The sequence below is a fragment of the Neofelis nebulosa genome, chromosome 10 (assembly GCF_028018385.1).
Source record: "Neofelis nebulosa isolate mNeoNeb1 chromosome 10, mNeoNeb1.pri, whole genome shotgun sequence".
Classification (NCBI taxonomy): Eukaryota; Metazoa; Chordata; class Mammalia; order Carnivora; family Felidae; genus Neofelis; species Neofelis nebulosa.
In genome coordinates this window covers 60,002,421-60,025,419 of record NC_080791.1, presented here as the reverse complement: position 1 = coordinate 60,025,419, position 22,999 = coordinate 60,002,421, and the positions used below count along the sequence as shown (strand labels likewise).

General features: G+C 48.8%; 1 protein-coding gene across 14 annotated transcripts; it reads right to left on the bottom strand.

Moving 5' to 3' along the window:
* Positions 1-1,088: 1,088 nt before the first annotated feature.
* PGAP2 (post-GPI attachment to proteins 2) lies at positions 1,089-22,943 on the bottom strand. Of its 14 annotated transcripts, none has more exons than XM_058687916.1 (9): positions 22,733-22,943; positions 14,173-14,193; positions 11,112-11,286; positions 6,949-7,117; positions 2,746-2,998; positions 2,497-2,603; positions 1,711-1,773; positions 1,509-1,617; positions 1,089-1,299 (listed from the first exon to the last, which is right to left on the bottom strand). In XM_058687916.1, the coding sequence occupies exons 3-9, from the start codon at positions 11,243-11,245 to the stop codon at positions 1,169-1,171; spliced, it is 966 nt and encodes a 321-aa protein (XP_058543899.1). In that variant the 5' UTR covers positions 11,246-11,286; positions 14,173-14,193; positions 22,733-22,943; the 3' UTR covers positions 1,089-1,168. The 14 variants fall into 14 exon arrangements, with proteins under 14 accessions (XP_058543899.1, XP_058543901.1, XP_058543892.1 ...); XM_058687918.1 differs by having other exon boundaries at positions 7,043-7,117; positions 22,733-22,935; XM_058687909.1 differs by lacking the exons at positions 14,173-14,193; positions 22,733-22,943 and adding an exon at positions 13,829-14,123 and having other exon boundaries at positions 7,043-7,117.
* Positions 22,944-22,999: the final 56 nt, after the last annotated feature.

Here is a 22,999-nt window from a genome sequence, read left to right as displayed (position 1 = left end):
CAACCCAAGACTCTCCCAGTTATCCCAGCTACCAAGCCTGGAGTCATTACAGGGATAGCTCAGTCACTCCTCCTCATCAGAATTGTGGCTTAGACCAGTCTTAAGACACTCCAGATCTAAGGTGGGAAGAGGGGGGATAGGGGGATACCACTTGGAATCATACGCTGTCATGGACTTTTTCCCTCCATCCTGGAGCCTGTCCCTCACCTCAGTTCCAATTAAAGAAAGACAAGTCCAAGCCCCAAGACAAGTAAGGCTAGCCCAGACTGTTGGCAAAAAAAAAAAAAAAAAAAAAAAAAAATTTATTTTCCTTTGAAATAAAATGTACAACCAAAAGAGGTCAGGGCATGGGGCAGCAGGGAGGACAGGGAGACAGCAGAGAGCCCATTTTGGGGCAGGAATCTGCCTCTGACTACCCTACATTTTTGCCAAGGAGGAAGAGTCGGTGAGCCTCGGATTTCAGAAGGGAAGGAAAACAAATGCTGTGCCAGTGCTTTTCCTGGAGCAGGACATCCCTCAGGTACAGAACACTACCTCCACAAGGTAGTGTCAGAACCACAACTGGCAGAGCCCTTACAGATCCTACAGCCCTCCTACCCCCAACCACCTGCATGGACATACTAAGGCTTAGATGGGGAAGGGGTACACACTAAACAGGAGGTGAAGTCAGAGCTAGAACACCTGGGCAAACTTAGCAAGGGACTGTGGCCACAGGCCTGGGCATGTGCAGGAAATAATCACATACACCAGTCAAGTGAATGACCCCGTGGAGAGAAATGGCTGTGGTTTTCAGGTAGCAGCCACTGCTCAGTGGTCCCTGACCTCAGCAAGAGGTGGCTATGTAAAGGCCAAGAACCGATGGTGGTTATAAACCTCAGGACTTTTTTTAGCACCAGATGGTGGAGCTCTCCTAACAGCTCAGCTTCTTGGGGCCTCCGGATAAGGGTGATGCTGCTTGAAGGTCCCTGTGCCTTCAAGTGGGGTGAGGGAAAAGAGAAGCCAGCAGGGCTACCTAAAACCCTGTCCTGTGCCCTTCTGCCCTTCCTCCCCCTCCCCCAGCTTCAGCACGGTCCACAGAGGACACAGGGTGGGGAAGGCCAGAGTGGTGTCTTGTTTCTAGTTTCTGGGCAGTGGACCGCCTCCTCCTTTCTAGTAGGAGAGAAAGGGTTTAGAATCGCTTTTCCTCAGGCTGGGAGGTAATGAGCAGCTCCTTGTTCCCGAAGTCCCACCAGGCTGTCATGTGGAACGCCATGTTGGTTAGGACAACGGTGTACTCCAGGATGGCGAAGATGGTGTATACTGTTGCAAGGGCACAAGAACAGAGCGTGGTGAGACTCCCACCCCTGCCCCCCAGGGGCCTCTTGATAAATCGCCACCACCACACATCTCTACAAAGGAGACACAATGGCAGTCAGCCCCCAAGGCCACTGCCATCTCACACAGTATAGACAACATCATAACTGTCCCATAGCCACTGTGACCCCATACGGATCCCAGCCTGGCCTCACCTCCAGCCTCACAATACATGTTGTGCCGAAAGTAGACAGCCAGCGCCGTGAAGAAGGAGATGAAGTTGATGACGAAAAGCCGCTGTTTCCAGTTGTAGGACTTGCGGTCCTAGAGGATGGGCTGTCTGATCACTCTGCAGCCTGTTGGATATGTGTGGGCAGCCTCCCCTCTTAGCCCCAACTCCTGAGGGCTGCGTCTTACCTCCCTTGGTTTTGGAAGGGGGCACAGGCAAGGGCAGCAGGAATGATGGGCATGTTCATATTCCTGCGTTTGGGAGTATAATGAAGCCAAGGAGCAGTGCTGTCCCTGCCCCTCCCACTTCAGCAGGATGGAATATGAAAGTTACTCGGAGTCACCCCCCAACCTGACACCTCCACATACTGTGGGGAGAAGAAAGGTGTCGGGGTGGGGGGTGGTAAGGAGGGGCACTGGAGTTATTACAGACCACAGACCCCTGACACAGTTCCTAACCCACTGCAGCCTGGGTGCTGTCCCTCATTCTACCCCCATTTGGAGCCTCCATCTCTTCTATTTTCCAGTCTCCATTAGTACCCGAACACAGTCCTAGATTCTGACCAATCCATCACCCTCCACTCATCCCCAAGCCCCAGCCTCAGCCTGGGTTCCCGTTAGAACTCTGGTTCCCGGGGCGCCTGGGTGGCGCAGTCGGTTAAGCGTCCGACTTCAGCCAGGTCACGATCTCGCGGTCCGTGAGTTCGAGCCCCACGTCGGGCTCTGGGCTGATGGCTCGGAGCCTGGAGCCTGTTTCCGATTCTGTGTCTCCCTCTCTCTGCCCCTCCCCCGTTCATGCTCTGTCTCTCTCTGTCCCAAAAATAAATAAAAAACATTGAAAAAAAAAAATTGAAAAAAAAAAAAAAAAAAAAAAAAAGAACTCTGGTTCCCATCTCACCATTACCCGCATCCTGAGGACGGGTGTCCTTGATTTTCCCCTGGGCTGCTTAGAGCCCCACTAGGGGTAGACCGTACCTCCTGACTTACTGTGTGCTTCTTGGTCAGCCGCCAGAGAATGCAGGTGAGGAGCATGTGACTGAGGGAAGAGGCGATGAACACAATAAAAGCATTTTCGTGGATGGCTGGAGGGAGAGAGGAGGGTTGGGAGCGGGCACTACAGGAAGCATCCTAACCCCTCCCTCTGAAGGTCTGAGTGAGGGAGGGCGCAGGGGCGACCCTTCCCAACCCTTCCCCTGCTCCTCCTTCCCTCATGTGGACACCCACTGAAGTCCTCGGAAGAGGAGACGTAAGTGAGCACTAGCAGTGCGAGGTTCTCGACGACGTTGAGGCCAAAGTTGAGGCGGCAAAGCGGGCGGTAGCCAGGACACGGGGACGCGCAGCTGAGGTAGTGGTTCCAGTAGGCGAAGGCCACCAAGAAGCGGGGCGCTGAGTGCAGGCCGATGCAGAAGCGCCACACGTAGCGCTGGGGCACCTCCCCACCAATGGCCGAGCTCACCGAAGGCAGGTAGTTGGGCACCTAGAGAGTTGTGACCAGTCTGGTGGCAGGCCTCCACCAGCCCCACCTACCCACCCACCTGGAGATCCTTCTCTCCATCTATCAAAATCACGCTGGCCCTCAGAAGGCTCCGCTCCAGCCCTTTCCTTTCCCGGAGGTCCTCCTTCAGGCACCTCCAGAGAGAGCTCTCCTGGAAGACATCCCTTTCCAGGTCCCGGCCCCCAATGTGCTTGTTCTCATTCCCCAGGCAGCCTGGGGTTTGTGCAGGGACTTGGTTGGACCTTTTCCATCTTCCTATACATGGAACCTACATACGGCTGGGGAAGCTGTAGACAGGTTCAGATGCTCTCTGAGCCCATAGCACAGAGCTATGGGAGATTCCATGGCCCAGGACTCCAGATTCAGTCCTGAGGACAGGGATGAGTAACAGACCACCCGAGCTTCCGTGCTGGATTCACGGCCCACCTGAGCTGTTCTTGACTGCTCTCAGTTCTACTAACTCTTCTGGGCAGGTGTGCCAAGGTGGTAGAGGGTACTGTGAGATCCTGGGGGACCTGGGTCAGGAGGGTACCCCCACCCTGATCATGCTTAAGAAAGTGGGTGCTTGGAGCGCCTGGGTGGCTCAGTCGGTTGAGCGCCGACTTCGGCTCAGGTCACAATCTCGCGGTCCGTGAGTTCGAGGCCTGCATCGGGCCCCTGTGCTGACAGCTCAGAGCCCGGAGCCTGTTTCGGATTCTGTGTCTCCCTCTCTCTGACCCTCCCCCATTCATGCTCTGTCTCTCTCTGTCTCAAAAATAAATAAACGTTAAAAAAAAAAAAAAAGAAAAAGAAAGAAAGAAAGAAAGAAAGAAAGAAAGAAAGAAAGAAAGAAAGAAAGAAAGAAAGAAAGAAAGAAAGAAAGAAAGAAAGAAGGTGCTCCTAACCTGGGGTAGTCTAAGAAAATGACCTATTCTTGTGCATCCCTCCCATTCATCTTTCTCAAAGCCTGGAACTCCTTATTCCTTCAGGAACTGGAGCACTATTCTTCACGGTTGAGGAAGGAGGAGGAGATAACACACAGCTGCGAGGACTGGTGTGTTGCTCGTGTGAGAGGGTGAGAGGGTGAGAGGATGAGGGAAGAACAGTCTAGATGAGGACAGGAAAGCCAGGGAGAGGAGGAGGATCTCTCAGACTCCAGGGTCTGGAGCAGTGCTTCTACCTTTAACATGCGTACAACTAACCAGGGATTGTGTGAGGATGTTGGGGGTCTGGAATCTGAGAATCTGCATTTCTAAAGGATTCCAGGACTGGAAACTACCAGTCCATGGCACTCGCTTTCTGTGGACTTTTTTAGACTGTCAGCAAGAACCAGAGCAGTGCCAGAGCCCAGGGACCCAGAGAAGGAATGACCGTGCTGTGACTATAGCAGGACCAGTCTTCAGAGATGGAGTTCTAGAAGATCCCCTCCTTTCTCCTAATGGTGATGCTGATGGATCAATGCTGGGAACATAGGCAATGGTGGACGCAGCTCACAGGGCAGAGGTGGGCCTGGGTAACGCCAGCCAGGGGCTTCGCAGCCTTCACAGAAAAGGAGATAGATTCCCCTCAGCACTACCAAAGGAAGCTAAGTGTAGAGCTCTCTGAGAGGGTGCCGCTCCCAAGGCCATGGCTTGAGATACCATGTAGCTTGAGACCAGGCTCAGATACTCACTCTGAGTAATCAGTAAAGAGACAGCATGGAGGCTTTGGAGCCACACAAACCCGGGTCTGCATCCCATCTCTGCCTTTATTAACCTACTCAAGGTCACTTCACCTCTCTGAGCTTTAATTTCCTTGTTGGCAAAATAGGGACACTACCAACTACCTTCCAGGATGATTGTGAATATTAAATATGATGTATGCAGAGCATCTGCAATGTTTAGCACATAGCAGGTACAAGTGATGGCTTTCAGAAGACAAACTTCCCTGAAAAGCCTGCAAATAGCTGGTGAGCTATGTAGTTATTGAACATGGGAACCCTGCATGGGAGTGACAGGCAAGAACTGTAACTTCATCAGAGACTTCTGAGCCCTCCAAGCCTCCTTACTTTTCTACCCCTCTGGGCAGGTCCCCTAAGTAAGGTTAGTGGGAGTGTTGCCTCTGTTTCCTAGAATATTCATTCTGAAAACTCCTGCCTCCATCCCAGCTACTTTAAGGAGAGCAGGACCAGCATGAGCTTTTTGTCTGTTTGTTTCCTCCAGCATGAGCTCTCTAAAGCTTGGCTGGGAGAGCCCAGAGCCCTAACTGATGTTGGGAAACAGGTAAATGGTAGAGATGGCAAAAATCTGGGAGGACACCACAGGAAGAAGGGAGATTTAGGGCCCTGTGGCTACTGGTGTCATCCTCATAAGCTCCTCCCAGATTAGGGGTGGAGATAGGATGCTGAGAGCAGGGATTTCCTCTTACCCCCACCCACACACACAAATATACATGCACGCATGCACACACATGCATAATCAGTATAGATATTCATTTATGTTCCCCCATCCCAAGCACACAAGTTCTCCACTCACCAACTATGCCAGCAACATCAGGAGCTATCAGAGACCAGGTGCCCAGCTCACCCCAAATCTCCCCATGAGCTCAGAGCTAAGGGTACTGAAATGGGAACATAACCCCTTTCCCCAAGAACAGAAACCCTCTACATCCTAGAGGATGTGGCTCAGTGGACCTGTGGCAGGGCAGTAGATCAGAAAGTCACATGGTATAAAGGGTGAAGGTCCAAAAAATTCCCTATCAAAGCACCTCAGATTTCACCAATTGAGATTCATTCCTTTGATAAAAGTCCCCCAAACTTATGGATGACTTTGCTATCTACTGCCCCCATCCCTTGCCAACTGAACAAGACCTCCCATTCCTATCAATTCAACCTGCTACTCTTCTCTGGACTCCATCCCTGCCTCTCTACTTTCATAGTCCCTATTTTAGCTCTGGTCTTCCCAGTAGCATGATCTATTGCACTAGCCTCCTCACTTATCTCCCTACTCTTGCCCCCTGCTCTTAAATCTGTTCTCCACTCAGGAGCCAGAATGATCTTCTAAAGCATAAATCTGATCCTGTCCCTTTCCTGCTTAAAATCTTTCCAAAGCTCACCACTGCCCTCTGGATAAAATCAAAAGTTGTCAGCCTGGCATTCACAAAGATCCTTCTTTACCCCCATAGCAGAAATGCCCCTTGGTCCAGGAAGGAAGTCTTCCCCAACACCTAGGCTGGATTAAGTGCTTCTTCTGGGCCCTGTGATCCCTATGCTCCCCTTCATTCTTTATGTTCCCCTTTATCACAATAGGAGTCCCATTTCACTGTGCTGTGACTGTCTGTGTCTAGGACTGTGTCATGTAAGATGAGAGGCTAAGGGCAAGTCCATGTTCAGTTCCATCCTTCTGACACAGAACCTCTACCCCTAGGCCCTCAGGAAAGGCCTGGTGGACTGCTCTTGGAGGCAGGGAGTCCATCTGGGTTTCTAGCTGGCAGAGTCCTGAGTGGACACAGGTTAGGGGGCCCGAGGCTGCCAGGGGAGAAACCAAGCCTGAAGATTCCAGGGCAGGGCTGGGGGTGTTCTCAGGCCACGTCCCCAGTCTGGGTTAAAGCCACTTATGACCTCTCCTGGCTCCTGGCCCAGTCTAACTCCCCAGTCCTGGCTTCCTTTCCAGTCTGGTCTTTCTTCAGCTTCCTCCTCCCTCTCATGACCTCTCTTGCCTACTGCCTTCCCTTCCCTTCCCCTTTCCCCTCTGCTCCCTGGCACTCTCTGTAATCTTCTACTCTCGGAAGACTGTGACTCCACTCTCCCTGAGTCTCTCCCCACAAATTCCCACAACTCTGACTTGCCCCCCACCATCCCTTTATCCCTTTCCCCTTTCTCTGACCCTCCGCCTCCTCTCTTACTCTCTGATTCCACTCTTACTGCCATCTCCTGACCTGGCCCTGACCCAGGTGCGGGGGAGCCTGGCACTCACCCCACAGTCAGTGGCCACCGTGTACTCAAAGTGGAACACCAGGGACCAGATGATGCAGAAGAAGAAGCCGAACATGGGGAAAGTGATGACCCACCAGATCATGGCCGTGAAGCGGAGCCGGAACACAGTCCCATCTGGGTCCAAGGGCTGGGAGGCCGCAGAGAACATCCTGTAGGGAGTGGTGCCCAGGCAGGGCGAGGGACACAACTTGGGACCTGGTGGGACACCTGGGCCTCAGGAAGTGGAGCCTTTTCCAGAGCTGGCTCCTCTGGGTATAGGGAAGAGCCAGAGTAGAAAGAGCATAAAGGGAAATGGAAAGCAGTGCAAGGAGGTACAGAGAGAGATGGGGCGGGAGCAGCTGAGTCAGGCAGGGTCAGCTCTTAGGAATCCCTTTGGCACAATGGTCCTATAGGTCCACCTCTTAAAGAGCCTGGAGAATAGAGGCTCCCAGTGGCCTGGACATGGGAGTTTGATGGGCCACTTCAATCTCAAGACTCTCACACCCAACTCAGAAGGATCAGAGGTAGAAAGGTTATTACTTCTGTTCCATAGAACATTAGGACTAAGATTTTAGCCACTTGACAGATTAAAGCTCCCAAGTCAAGGCTTTCTTCAGGTCACATAACCTAGACAAAGGACCCTTGGCTCAGACTGGTCCAAGCCCTCCCACTGACCCTGTCTGACCACATTCCTCCTCTTCACCCAAGTTCAACCAGGAACAGTGTGAGTGCCCAGAACCTATTTCAATGGGACCACAGGCTGCCAACCAGCCCACCCCCAGGCTCAGAATGATCCAAGCCTCAGGTCAACAGTACCATTATCTCAAGATATCAGGGTCCCTGCAGAGGCTTCTCCTTCCTCTCTAAGACCATGTCACCCAATCCAAAGTTTATGGGAATCTGAGGGTCACGGGAACCTTCTCCACTCAGCTTGAGCCTATTGTGCTGGGCCAGACCCAGCAAGGACAGACCCAAACCAAGGGAGCTAGCTTCTTCCACTCCCTTCTCCTGCTAGGCAGAGAAGTCCCTCCTCCCACCCCTGACTGCCCCACTACCATGACTTGTGAGATGGGTTCCCTTCTGGGGGGCAGACAGAAAGGCTTTGTATTCAAACGCCTAGGACCAAACCTCCCTTGGGACTCATACCACCCATGATTAAGGGAGCCCTAGTTCACTAGTCCAGCTCAGCATCAAGGAAATGGGGGAGGGGGCGCGAACTGAGCAACACTCACACTGGGTGCTGAAGGATCCGGGGCTTGGGTTGAGAGCTCTAGCCAGACTGAAACTATTCTAAGACTGGAGGGTCCCACCCCTAGCTCTCTAGGGCCTGCCCTCCTGCCCACAGAGCTCAGATCTCCACGCCTGCCCAAGCACACAGCCCTCCCAGGACCAACAAGGCCATATCATAAACCCTGGAACACTCTGCAAAGGTAAGAGTGATAGTGGCTAAAATCAGCCCACAACAGCTTCCTTGCCAGGGATGGGGGTGGGGACCCTTTTGAGAGTTGTATCCTGGGATCCAGGCAGTTTTCAGGGAAGGAAAAGGGAGAAAGCAAAATAGGATTTCACCCCTTTCTGTTGAAGCAGGAGTATGTCTGTTGGGCCTCACTGGAGAGCTAGCTAATCTTAGAACAATACATTCAGGATCCAAGACAGATCTGGACGGGCCTAAATATGAGGTTATCAGTGTCCAGTCTGGACCTGTGCAGCTGTGCAGAAACAGCTAACTCAGCTCAAGATGCCTTAACAGGGGTCTAACAGCCAGTAATAGGAATGCAACGGTACTACTTTTCCCTGTGCTACCCAGGCCATATGAAGACCTATGCCCAGATCAGGGCCTCATATGAAGAGAATAGTGACCGACTGGGCCAAGTCTAGGGGCGCACGTCCTGTGAGGGTTGCCTGAAAGAACTGGAAATATGCTACCTAATAAGAGTAAACTCGGGGACCCCTACCCCCATTACTGCCGTCCCACCTCTGTAGGGCTGGCTTGATGCCAGGAGGAGAGAGAGTAGCTCTCAGGCTCCCAAAACAGAGCCAGTGCAAAGGCAGAGATTCACCAAAAAGAGAATGTCATGTCCACTACAAGAAAGAGCTTGCTAATTGTTAGTTACTAAGCCTCCTTAGAATAGGCTGCCTGGAGAGGAAGGAAGCTCCCCATCACTGGACATATGCAAGCAAACACAGAGTCATCTAAATTACAGATGTGTTAGAGTAAGGTTACTTTTTTTATTCCTAGGGTTGGCCATTTCTAGAATACTCCAGGTGAGAAATTCAGAGCATACATCCACCTGGGCTGCCCCAAGGTGGCTCCAACATGGTAGTCCCAGAGAGTGGGGACAAAATACCACCTGGGTCCCTAAGCTCAGTCCTGCCCCAGAGTGGTCAGGTATCCCTCCTGCAACTACCTATGCCTTAGGATCCCTAACTAGTATGTCAAGAATGGGTTACAGGTATGCCAGATATGCTGGCTTACTGATCCCATTAGCCCTCAGGAGCCAGCCATGAGGGGCAAAGCAAACAGCCTATTCCATTTAATTCCATATGCCTTACAAATATAATTTTCTGCATGGACTAAGACTTGGTCTCAGGGTTCCTTTTCAAAGGGCTCGGGGCTGATGCAGGGGGGAGGGGGTCCTATTCATTTATTCAACCAATTCTTTCTGATTCAGATGTAGTGCCCACCTTGAAGAAGCTCCTGGTCTGATGGGGAACAGAGATACAAATATGATATGATAGAACTGTATGAAAGATAAAACAGGGAACTGTGGGCACCCAGAGGAGAGAGTGATTAAGTCTTCCCCAAGGAGGCTAGGGAACGTTTTTTCAAAGGAGGAGACATTTGAGAAGGGTTTTGCAGGATACAAAGGAGTTGACCAGGTGAGAGAAACATTTGATGCATTATCTAAGGTGAAAACTTGGTCAAGAAAAGCCATTGTTTGGATCCTTTTCGATCCTCCCCCTCAAGATCACCTGGTCAGCCCCTTTTTGTCCAGTCCTGTTCTTTCTGATAGCTCCCAGCCCTGGGTCTCATAAGACTGGCTGCCTACCACTCAAGGCCAACATCTACCCATCAACAAAGCAAGGAGAGAGAAAACTTCCAGTCATAAGAACAAAAGAAGTAGGCCCCACTCCATACTGCCATTCAGACCCCACTTCTAATCATAGTCCTATTTCTGGAGCAAATGCTCTTTATAGGGAGGCAGGAAGCTGAGCTGATTGGGGGCCTTCAGAGCTCTCTCTGATGCTCTTCCAAGGATCCATGTCCAGGCTCTGCCTCCTTTCCACCTAGAGTCCATGGGCTCTTCCTCTCCTGCCCTGCCTTCCAACCTTACAATCTCTTTTCCTCCTACTCCTTCGGCTCCTCACCCTTCACACTTCCCAAACCACCTTCCTATGCTTCCTCTATCTGGAGCTCTACACTACTCCTGAGAAGGAGGACGGGAATTGCCAACCCCATTTTAAGACATGGGAAGCTGAGGCTCAGTCTCTGTGTCTCAGGTAATACAGAGTCAGTGGATGAAATTAGGAGTGTAACAGAGGTCAACACAGGTCTGACCCTCTTTACCCCGAAACATTACAGAGAAAACTCACATCTTTCCTCCTGGCCCAGCACACCATATCCCTGCTCAGAGGGCACATGCCTACCTGGGGAACATAGCCCATATACACATATGGAACACATATATACACACATCATCAGGCCCCCATCCAGACACACACAGATATGGTCTCTCCCAGACACATACAGTCACGTCCCTTACAGTCACACAGACGCATACATAATCACATTCTCACAGAGACAGGCACAGCCCACAGTGTCACACTAAGAGGTGCCAGCACCCTCTAGCCCAGTCCTGTTCTCTCTCCATCCCCCACGAAACCCGGGGGCTCTTGAATCTGCCCCTCTATGAAGTAAGGATTGAATTCTGGGGCTGCCCAACTTCAATGACTCCAGGCCCTAATGACCTCCATGGAAAGTGGCAGAAGGCTAATTCCTGAGACCTCAATTTACAGGTACCCAGCAACCCAGTTTGTCTGATGGACCTCATTGGAGAGCTCACTAATCCTGTTACAACAGAATCAGGATCCAAAATCGATCCAATTGGACCTGAATATGAGATATTCCTTGACACACCCCCCCCCACACTTCACAAGCCCTACCCCACAGTGTGTGGCCGTAGTCTCCTTGAAGTGGAAGAGCAGGGACCAGAGGATGCAGAAGAGGAAGGCGACAAGTGGACAGCAGACTGTGACCAGGGCCACCAGGGTGAAGCGGAGCCGGACCAGGGTCCCATCCCGGTCCAGTGGCAGTGGGACCTGGTACATCTTGTCAGACCTGGGGATGGAGTAGTATGCTGTCAAGGCCCAAGGCAGCAGGCTGGGACTCTGTGGTAAAGCCAGCCCTTGTGCTGAGTCCTCAGCTTAGCTGAGCCATGGGATGGAGGGTCTGAGAAGAAAGCCATCTAGCCCCTAAACTTGGACAGTTCCTGCCCTGGATGGGGACGATTGACTCAGAATCCCAAGAGGACATTCACCCTCAATTTCAGAGGAAAGACAATGAAGCAAATCTGTGCTAAAATGAAGCCTGAATAGATTGGGAGAGTTTCTTCTCCCCTATACCTGGCTTTACAGGTCTATGACAACAGGAGCTGGTTTAACTGGTCTCTCTTGTTTCAGGAACCAACCCTAAAACCTCCCAGTGAACAGAATAGTCCACCTTCTTTCACAGGCCTTTGAGCCTCTAGGCTTCAGTTCTCCCTGCTTCACCCACTGGCCCAGGGCCTTCTGTACCTTCGGTCCCTTCCCAGGCTCTGTGTGTCTGCACCACAGTGCACAGCAGCGAGGGCTCCATGGAAGCCAATAGAACCCTGACCCCCTGCTCGTCCCCACCTGCTGCCTCATGTGCTCTGAGGGTGAAAGGCTTTGCAGAATCAGGCCTGGTGCTAGCCTGGGCTTGCTGTTTGCTGGAAAGAGCTGCCTGGTCAGCTTCTGGAGGCTTCCCAGAACCCATGGGGCCTGTCCATCCCCCTCCAGAGATGAAGTAAAAGCTCCTGAGAACTGTTGACTCCCTGCTGAGATGAGGATACTAAGGTTAACAACTATAATAACCACGTATACACCAGCAATCCTAGCCCAGCCTCCCTAAATGCACAGAGGGGAAATTGAGGCTAAGAGAGGAACAAGAACTTGCTCAGGGTCGCACAACAACTAGAAGGGAGAGCCAGCAGTGGGGAGATGTAGGGCCCACAGGGTCACAAACTGCAGCCCCAGCCTTCTTTGACCCCTTCATCTCTGGGACAGACCTCTGGGTAGAAAGGTCAGGTTAGATCAGATTAGGAGGGGAGAGAGAAGGGGCACCTGTCATTAGAGAAAGAAAGGTAAATCAAATCCTATATAGATGAGTCAGTGAATCCTGTCCCCATTGCAAAGGCAGAGAAACCAAGATGCAGAGAGAGAAAGGCCCTTCCTCAAAGCCAGATGCTGAGCCTGACAGAAAGCCATCCTTGGAACTTATGCTTCTTGTGGCCAAACTAGGGCTGGCTCCAGATTCATAAAGAACCCGCCCTTATGGACTCAAAGGTCTTGCCAGATCAAGTCCCAACTCTTCCTGGCCCCACCCTCAGGAAGAACCTGAAGCTAACCTCCTAGCATTCCAGAACCAGGTGAATACGCTTCTGTGTTCTCCTCCATCTTCCCCCACCTGCCTCTCTTCTAGGCCTGATTAGTCAGCCTGCCCCAGTTGCCCAACTTCTTTTCTGCCTTCAGGAGCCAGGGATCTCCCAGAGGAATTGGAATTGGAGCTGGTGCCCCTCCCAAATTGAACACATTTCTTGTATCATCCCCAAATGGACTATAAGTCCCTAGAGACCCTAGAAGGGGAAGGACTTCCCCACCCAGCCCAAACCCTGATTTGGTGCTTGTAGCAGCACTAGTCCCCTCTCTGAAGCCAGTGGCTCTAGAAGCCTCGGGAACCACTGGGATGCCCAAACTGAAGAACAGATCCTCAGGGAATGAATAGGCACTGCTTGAGGCAGGGGGTGGGTAAAGAATTTGGAGGAACAATCTGTTCCACTGCTTGGAGGTATGCCTGGCTCCTCTTTTAGCTGTGTGACCTTGGGCAAGTCATCTAACCACTCTGGGTCTTTTTCCACAGTTGTGCAACATGAAGATCATGTGGTTTAGATTACTAATATGGCCATTCCAACATGGTCATTTTACTTCTCCAGGCCTCAGGACAGGGAGCTCACTACCTGAAGGGCAGCTCTTCAGTTCCAGTCAGCTCTAACTTCTTCATACGTACTACTTAGCTGGAAACTGCTTTCTTAGGAGTACCCCTACCTTATCTCCAAAGGTCCCAGAGATCTTCTCAGCCTCCAGCCAGAATCCATACTTACTGGGTACTTTCTGAGTATGAGGCACCCTGCTTAGTGCTCCACATACATTGTTTCTTTTAACCCTCACTATAATTCTATGAGGCAGGCCCTATATAGCCTGTGTATTTCCATTTTACAGAACAGGAAACTGAGACTCAAGGAGGTTAAAAACACTTGCCCAAGGTCACAGGCTAATAAATGGAAGAGGTGTAATTTGAAATTACTCGAACGGGTTCCAGAGACGCCCAAAACCTACATCTCTGGCACCTAAAAAGAAATCCCCATCAGCAGACCCTGGAGAATGAAGGAGAGCTCAACCAGTGCACAGCCAGCACCGTGTGGGAGAGCAGTAGGGGTAAAGGGTTAGTTCAGAAGTCGGGACAGCAGCAGATCCTGGGCGAGCACCAGCACCTTGGGGCTGGGCGGTGAGAAAGCTGGACCTCGTGGCGGAGCTCCCCCAAGTGGGGTTGCCCCGCGATCCGTCACACCCATCCCCATACTCACCCAGGCTGTGGCGGCGAGGAGGCCGCGCCGGCGCAGGCCGGGCGCTGGGGGAACCCGAGGGGAGCCCAGGCCCGGCCTGGGGCAAGCGGCCGGGGGCGGGCCGGAGCGGGAACGGCGGGGGCGGGGCCAGCGCGCTTGGGGAGGAAACTGCGCCCAGATCCTCCATTGGCCCCTCCCCACTTCTGCGGACCTGGACCCTTGGCTCTCCGCCTTGATCCGGTGTCCCCTTGTGCCATGCCTCTCTAGCTCTGGTCTGCCCCACTAATTCCTGTTGCGTGGGGGCAGCCGGAAGAGCCCTGGACCCCTGGGTTTGACACGTTGGATAAGCCACCTTGTCACCTTACCTCTCAGCGGCGTTCCATCACCTGTTGAAAGAACATAAAATTGGTTCAACAAGCCCCGAATTCTCTAATTTTCTAGTCTCGGTGTCTCCTGCCCACGTCCCCATTCTAGCCGAATTATCCGGCCTCGCCCTTCTGAAACATTAAACAAGTTTTGCCCCAGCCTCAGCGCCCCTCCCCCTAACTTTGCTCCCCGTAGCCGATTCCCGGCATTCAGCAAAGGGAAGAGCACGTTATAGGTAGAGAGATCAGGGAGGCCCACCCCAAAAACTCGGGGCCAGAGCTGTTCCCGGCTTTGATCAGGAGAGGGCGCCCTGTCCTGACATAACAGAGCAAGGCTCTCCTTTCCCCTGTCCTGACATAACAGAGCAAGGCTCTCCTTTCCCCAGTCCTGGGTCTGCCCCACCACGAGAGGGTTGATCCGCAGAAACCAACCCAGCCCACAGGGTTCTCTCCCCACCCAGACTGACCCCTGAAGGAACCCGAGGAAGACTCTTGGGGTTGCCAGAGCACCTGCAGTGGGTGAAGACCTCTGACCTAGACGTAGTTACCACCACAGTTTTCCTAGTCATGTATCCCCACAGTAATAGCACATTTTGAGCACCCTCTGTTTTCCAGGCACTTTTCTATTTTTTATGCATTATCCCATTTGATCCTTATAAAAACTCCATGAGATGGATACTATTAACATCCCTGTTTTAGAAAAGGTATGTTACCTATTCACACAGCTATAAATGTCAGAAACAGGATTGGAGTCCCTCACCTGAGGTCATTCCCTTAATCCCTCCCTATATAGTTGACCCTGGAACAACCCGGGTTTGAACAGCACGTGTCCACTTACACGTGGATTTTTTGATACAGCACAGTACTATAAATGTATATTTTCTCCCTTATGGTTTTAAGAAAAAAAAATTATTTTGTTTTTTAAAGTAGGCTCCACACCCAATGTGGGGTTCCAACTCACAACCCCGAGATCGAGTCACATGCTCTACCAACCGAGCCAGCCAAGTGCCCCCTCTTCCTTATGATTTTCTTAATAACATTTACTCTTCTCTAGCTTACTTTATTGTAAGAATATGTCATATAAAACATATACAAAGCATGTGTTAATCAATAGTTTGTTATCGGTAAAGCTTCCAGTCAACAGTAGGGTATTTGTAGTTGTTTTGGGGAGTCAAAAATTATACATGGAGTTTTTACTGTGTGGGGGCGGGGGGCGGGTCAGCACCCCTAACCCCTGCATTGTTCAAGAGTCAACTGTATAATGTTAATCCCACAAGGTAGCTACACTCACCACTTTGCAGGTGGATACAGAGGCTCAAATTTGATTAACTTACCAGAGATCTTTTTCATGCATTCATTCTTGTTCATTCACTCAGCCTAGCCCTTTCTGTGGCAGGCCCTGACTGGGCAATGGTGGCAGACCCAGAGATAACTCACTCCTGGAGGCTCCAAGTCTGGCGGGACAATGTCCTATTCTAGTGACTTTGAACTCCTCTCTACCCTGTGCTTTAGGGTTCCGGGGCAAATGAACAATTAGTAAGACTGTACTAAAAGAACCACCTCCTTTTAGTTTCAATGATTAGATGTAGGTTTTCTACCTCAGGGCTTTGTGTCATCTTCTTTGTCTACCTCCAACATACAGATGCTTGCTCCTGGCCTTTATTCCCTGTCTTTATTCCCTGACCCTATTCCTTGTCTGTTCCTTTGGCCCTAAATACCATTCCCTGAGGCTGGGTCCCTTCTCTGTGCCTCTAGACTACCCCCAATGCCTGAAACTTGAGGTGCATTAATCTTGCCATTAATTCTTTGGTGATTTGGGCAATTCACCATACAGTCCTGAATCTCAGTTTCCTCATCTGTAAAATGGTTTTAGGAATATCCACAGCACAAGGTTGTCCTGGGGATTAAGTGAGGTAAAACAGCAGTGTGCCAGGTATGCAGGAGATACTCAAGACACCCTGGCTATTGTGATGAGATGTGGAAGCTATGGTCTGAACTTGTCCTGACTGAGCCTTTTCTTTTTTTTTTTTTTTTTTATTTATTTTTTAACATTTATTCATTTTTGAGAGTGAGACAGACAGAGCATGAGCAGGGGAGGGGCAGAGAGGGAGACACAGAATCCAAAGCAGGCTCCAGGCTCCGAGCTATCCACACAGAGCCCAACGTGGGGCTCGAACTCATGGACCGCGAGATCATGACCTGAGCTGAAGTCGCACGCTCAACCGACTAAGCCACCCAGGCACCCCAAGACTGAGCCTTTTCTGAACTGTGTGACCTCAGCCATCACTGACCCTCTCTGAATCTATTTCTTCTTCTGTCAGTTCCAAAGCCTATCACCTTGATTTACATGAGGAAAAGTAGAAGAATGAGTTCTTACTAGGCAACTTACGAGGAACTTTATGTACACTTTCTTATTCAATCCTCTTAATAATCTGGTGAGGTAAATTTGATGGAATATATTTTACAGATAAAGAAGTTGAACAAGCATCTAAGCTTCTAGTCTTGCCTTCAATTCAGTGGGCAGTCAGTGTTTGCTGAATCAGCATTTGTCTGTAATCCAAGTAGTTGCTGCTGCTGCCATTGAAACCTTCCAGTGTCTCCTGTCCTCCTGGTTGGTTTGCCTTGTGCCTGGACATACCTCAGAGAGGCCTGTGCCTGGAATAGCACCAATATTGTCCAGCTTTGGCCACAGTCACTGCTCCCCTCCCCCTGTCCACACACACATACTAGATTCCCCAAGCTGACTGAGCATTTATTTACAGGGATGCTCCAGCCCGCAGTAGCATGGAGGCAGTACAGAGGTGAGAAGCAGAAGAAAAGTGAATGTGGGATGTAGTTGTTAAGGAAAGCTTCCTGAGGCTCTGCTTCACTGGTTTCCTTGCTCTTCTATCTCTTCATCATCCTCCCCATTTACAGCCACATTGGCTCTTCTTAAAACACAGATCTGGGGGTGCCTGGGTAGCTCAGTCGGTTAAGTATCTGACCCTTGATTTTGGCTCAGGTCATGATCTCTGTGCTCTGACAGCACAGAGCCTACTTGGGATTCTCTCTCTCTCCTTCTCTCTCTGTCCCTCCCCAGCTGATGCTTGCTATCTCTCTCTCTCTCTCTCTCTCAAAATAAACATTTTAAAAAACCATACAGATCTGATCATGTGCCTCTCTTGCTGCAAATTGTTTAGCAACTCCCTATGGCATTTAGGATCAAGAGCAAATTCCTTAGTGTGGTATTCATCATCCTTCGTTATCTGGCCATCCTCTACTCTAGCAAACACATATTTTGCATTCTAGCTACGCTCATTTTTTCCATGAGCTTTGCTCAACTTCCTCCTTATCTCTCCCTAAGCACCATGATTCACCTACCTCCCCACTCCACAGGAAGCATTAGAAGTCCATCACACCTTTATTAGGATTGACCACAATGTAGTGAAATTATTGTTAAGTGTCTGTTCCCCTCTCCTTCCTGGAAACCCATTTAAGGATGGAACCCTCACCTGTTCCATTTATTTCTGAATCTCTCAGCTTAGGCCAGAGATAGACACAAAGGAAGCCCAGAAAATATTTGATTGAAGGGTTGATTTAATTGAATTGGGTTTTGAAGGATGGACAGGATTTGGATGTATCAAGAAGAGATTTAGGAACTGTAAGAAAAGCCTTTGAGGAAAGACCACTGTTGTAGGGGTAGAGGCAGAATAAGCATGGCTAGGGATAGGTAAAGAGGCAAGGACGCAGTGCTAAAGATACCCGGTTTCAGGCCAAACTCCGACCCTGCCTCCTGGGCAGCCTCAGGAAAGTCTTCCAGGGTTGTTCTTTGTTCTTCCTAGAGATCTTTTTCACAGAGCAGAGGCATCCTCCTTGGATGACTTTAAACTATCCACCCTAGGCACACCCATCTTGCTGTAGGCCCATTCTGCCTCAAATAGTAATTAAATCTTCATTGTATATTTTGTTCTTCATTGTTCAACTTTCTCTGGCTCCCCTATCACTTCTAGGATGAAATCCTAGTTTGTACCTCTGGATATACTGAGCTCTTTCTTGGTCCTACATCTTTTTTCTCTCTGTTCCTCTGACCTAGGATGTTTTTTTTCCCTCCATCTTGGCAAACTGTACCATAAAGGTATTGATTAATAGCACACTTAGGAATGCATATGGGAACTTCTAGGGAGATCACTAAAATAATATAAAAAGAGAATTTAATTTCCAAGCTGGTACAATAGAAAAATGAAATAATCCAAAAGAATGTTAAGAGAGCAGAGATTTAGGGGTGTCTGGGTGACTCAGTCAGTTGAGTGGCTGACTCTTGATTTTAGCTCAGGTCATGATCTCAGGGTTGTGGGATTGAGCCTCATGTTGGGCTCAGCACTGAGCATGGAGCCTGCCTGGGATTCCTTCTCTCTCTCTCTCTCTCTCTCTCTCTCTCTCTCTCCCCCTCTGCCCTTCTCCCCTACTTGTGTGCACACGCGCTCTCTCTAAAAAAAAATACATATGTACGTATTTTTTTTCTAAGCAGAAATTTAAATGGAAAATAAGCACTTGAAGAGATGGTCAATATCATTAGTCATTAGGGAAATGTATATGAAAACCACAATGAGATGTCACTTCATAGCCCTTAGGATGGCTACAATTGAAAAAAAAGGAATATAGCAAGTATTGGCAAGGATGAGGAGAAATTGGAACCCTCATCTATTGCTAATAGGAATGTAAAATAGTACAGCCACTTTGGAAAACAGTCTGGTAGTTCCTCTAAAAGTTAAACATAGAGTTACCATAGGACCCCATAAATCTACTCCTAGGTATAAACACAAGAGAACTGAAAACATATGTCCATAAAAAACTTATACACAAATGTCCATAGCAGCATTATTCATGGTAGCCACAAGGTAGAAACTCAAATGCCATCAGCTTATGAATGTATAAACAAAATATGGCATATCCATAAAATGGAATATTATTCTATCATAAAACGGAATAAAATTCTGATACACGCTATAACACATATGAACCCTGAAAACATTATGTTAAGTGAAAGAAGTCAGACACAAAGGCCACATATTGTATGATTCCATCTATAGAAAATGTTCAGATAGGCAAATTCATCAAGACAGAAAGTAGATTAGTAGTTGCTAGGGGCTGGGGGAAGGGGGAAATGGGGAATGACTGCTAATTGTCTGGGATTTCTTTTTGGGGTTATGAAAATCTTCTGGAATTAGATAGTAGTGATAGTTGCACAACTTCATGAATATAGTTGACCTTTGAACAACACAGGGGTTAGGGGCACTAGACCCACACAGTCCAAAATCCATGTATAACTTTGACTCCCTAAAATCTTAACTACTAAGAGCCTACTGTTGACCAGAAGCCTTACTGATAACATAAACAGTTAATTAACACATATTTTGTATGTTGTATGTATTATGTACTGTAGTCTTACAATAAAGTAAGCTAGAGAAAATAATGTTATTAAGAAACTCATAAGGGAGAGAAAATACATTTACAGTACTGTATTTATTGAAAAAAAAATCCTCATATAAATGGACCTGCACACTTCAAACCCATGTTGTTAAAGGGTCAACCCTCTGAATTCTATACTAAAACCCTCTGAATTCTATACTTAAAATGGGTAAATATTATATTATGTGAATTATATCTCAATTAAAACAATCTGGCAGGACTGCACCTCAAAAAATGGAGGTTATTATTACAAAAGAACTAAAATGAAAAACAAATTAAGGAAAAACCCAGAAACAGAACAGTAGGACAAATAGAAAATGTTAGATTAAATTCTGAATATACCAATAAATTCGTTAAGTGTAATAGACTAAATGCTCTAGTTTAAAGTCAAAGGTATTCACATAAGATTTATAAAAATCTAATTATATGCTATTTATAAACATCATCCCTCCCTTCAGTTGTAGAAAAAGAGGAAGGAAATCAACATTTACTGAGTGCTTACTGTGTGTCAAACATGTGCCCAGTCCATTGCAAATTCCCTTATTTGACATTTACAATCACTTTACAACATGGGAATTTTTGTGCCTTTTCATAGACAAGAAAACTGGGTCACAGAACAGTTAAATAATTTGTGCAAGGTCTAAAAAGTAGGAAGTCTGGTACTTAAACTTAGCTGTTTGACTCCAACTCTGTCACTCTTTCCTACACACCACCTAAGAAATCTAAACCATTAGGGGGCGCCTGGGTGGCTCAGTCGGTTGAGCTTCGAACTTCGGCTCAGGTCACGATCTCATGGTTCGTGAGCTTGAGTCCCACACCTGAGCTGTCAGCACAGTCTGGAGCCTGCTTTGGATTCTGTGTCTCCCTCCCTCTCTCTCTCTCTCTCTCTGCCCCTCCCCTGCTCATGCTCTCTCGCTCTCTCTCTCAAAAATAAGTCAACATTTAAAAACATTTAAAAAAAAAAAGAAAGAAATCTAGGCCCTCACTCTAAAAGGAAGTCTCTTGCCCTTCCCCGATTCTGCAATCCTTATGGGTCCTGTCTCCACTCTGAGCACCAATCTTCAAAGCTGCATAGGGTGAGTTCTCAGAGTATGTATGTGAGAGACTGGGGTTTCCCAGGAAAGCTGGACTTTCCTTTGCTTTGTCGCTCTGGGCCAGAGCAGAGTGTTAAGCTGTGGACTTCTTGGGCTCCTGAAGCCCAAGAGAGGGTTTGGCTCAGCAAGTTTTTGTAAGCATGCACCAAACTTCTTTTCTTTAGAGGTGAAGAAGGAATGAAGAGACTAGAAGGGGGTTATGAGAATTAGAGTGAGAGTATGTGGTCCACAAAGTCCTTCCGAGGGCAGAAGTACCTGGAAATGATGAGCATGTGGGCCACATGCCTACCAGAGTATCTAACAAGAGGTCCTTCTATTTAGAAATCACCATGGTCATAGGAAATTGCTCCCTGCCACACTCCTCATCTAATGTCTCTTCCTCCAGTCTTCCCACAAGTATGTGGGATCCTATTTAAGGATCTCAGCTCCTGCATACCTGCCAGCACTTTGACCTGAATGTATTTACTTAATCACTTAAAACATATTTCTGGGAGCCATTTCTGTGTCAGAATCAATGTCTTAGAATAGTTAGAATGGGAATTCCTTGACATTTTTAAAGAATAGAAATGATTATCATTTATTGAGGGCTTATTGTATACTGGGTCCCATACTAAATGCTTTATCTCATTTAATTCTCTCGACAACCTTAAAGGCAATTACAGTTGTTACCCTCATTTTACAGACAAGGAAACTGAGGCTTAGGGGTTAAAATTTTGCCTAAATTGACATAACCAATAAATGGTTGGGCTCAGGTTTAAACTCAGGGTTCCCTAACTCAAAAGTCTCACACTTCTACTACTATTCTACTTAAGAAAGTCATTCATCCGTTCATCAAACATTTAATGTGCACCTATACTTTGTGCCTGGGCTTAGGGACACCAGAATAAATAAGTGGAGGAGAGGTTTAATCATATTGGGGTTTCAGGATTGGAGGGTGAGAAATCAAATGTTCTGTAGGTCAGTGAGGAAGCTATAGTAAACTATCCAGGGAGAACTAATGACTTTCCAATGTAGAACACAGGAAAGGGAGGATGAAACGGAGGGATATTTGGATGCAGGAGTGGGGGGAATGTGGCTGGAGTCAGATGTTTAAACTAGCTTTACTATTTGACCATCCACATATTTATTTGTTTCTTCCTTTGAGCATCTACTGAGCACCTACAATGTATCAGATTTCTACTGTTATCTTATTTCATCTTTACAAGCATTCCACTTTTGGACAAATTAGTCAATTATTTGTAATACCTCACTACCACCGAACACTCAGAGGGATTTAAATTTATCTACTTTTGGGCAGAGCCCACTTCAATTCTGTGTTGATGTTCCAGGAAAAAGTGGTGGTGGAGAGGTAGTCTGAATAGGTTTTGCTTTCTGAGCACAGTCCCTGCTATTCTGCATGGGACCCTCAGTCACTAGGTCTAGTTTCTAGAATATGCTCAACCTTCTCCCTTGTACTATCAAGCGTCTGTCCTGGGCTAGGCCACGGGAGAAAGAAACCCCAATGAATAAAATGCAGCTCTGACTTCTAAGAGCCTGAGCACAGAAGACAGGAAAATAATAGGATACAAAGTGACAAGGCTGTAACAGAGGCCTGCCCAAGCATTAGCCAAACTCCCTCAGAGAGATCCGGGAATGTATCCCAGAGAAGGCAGGAACATTTGAACCAGGCCTTTAAGATAAATAGGAATTCCTAAAGTGCAGGTGGGAAAGAAGTTCCAAGAACCCTCATTTGTAACAAATCCTATGTTGAGCCATTCCCTCACGGCATGCTCATAGCGTACATTATTAGAGAGATTCAAAGAAGGAAAGGTTGTGATGGGGCCGGCATGGGTTGGGAGACCAGGAGGCCAGGTTTTGGGGCCTCGTAGCAGCTGCAGGCAAGCTACACGGAGAGACAGACCTCCCAGGAGGGCCCTCCAGCTCCGCACGTGGTCTGGCCAGGAAGTGCGGGCAGGACTACGGGGAAGCCTTCCCATCACCGCCCGCGGACTGGGGCAAGGAAAGGGTAGAATAGTTACCATGCCATCGTTGGAGCCTCCCCTCTGATTGGCCCGAGCTTCAGCAGGCCGACTGTCTCGGCTCCAAGGAAGGGGGCGGAGCCTCTGTATAGCGTCACCACTCTTCTCCCACACCCCGCCCGATGCACCCCCACGCAGCCACTCACAAGCCCACTTCGAGGGGGGCCCTGTATGACGTCACGACTCCTCCAGCCAATCTCGGCAGGGAGGGGCGGGACTCCATGTCCCTCCCATCGCCCCTCCCCGCCCCTCCCCGTAACTCCTCTG

Bases quoted from the DNA above. Each gene is read 5' to 3' on its own strand.
- PGAP2 (XM_058687907.1), bottom strand. From the start codon at position 13,994: ATGGAGGATCTGGGCGCAGTTTCCTCCCCAAGCGCGCTGGCCCCGCCC. The intron at 1,774-2,496 runs GTACGGTCTACC...TCCCAAACGCAG, and splicing joins AGCACACAGTAAGTCAGGAG to GAATATGAACATGCCCATCA. The intron at 1,300-1,508 runs GTGAGGCCAGGC...CCCTTGCAACAG, and splicing joins CATGTATTGTGAGGCTGGAG to TATACACCATCTTCGCCATC.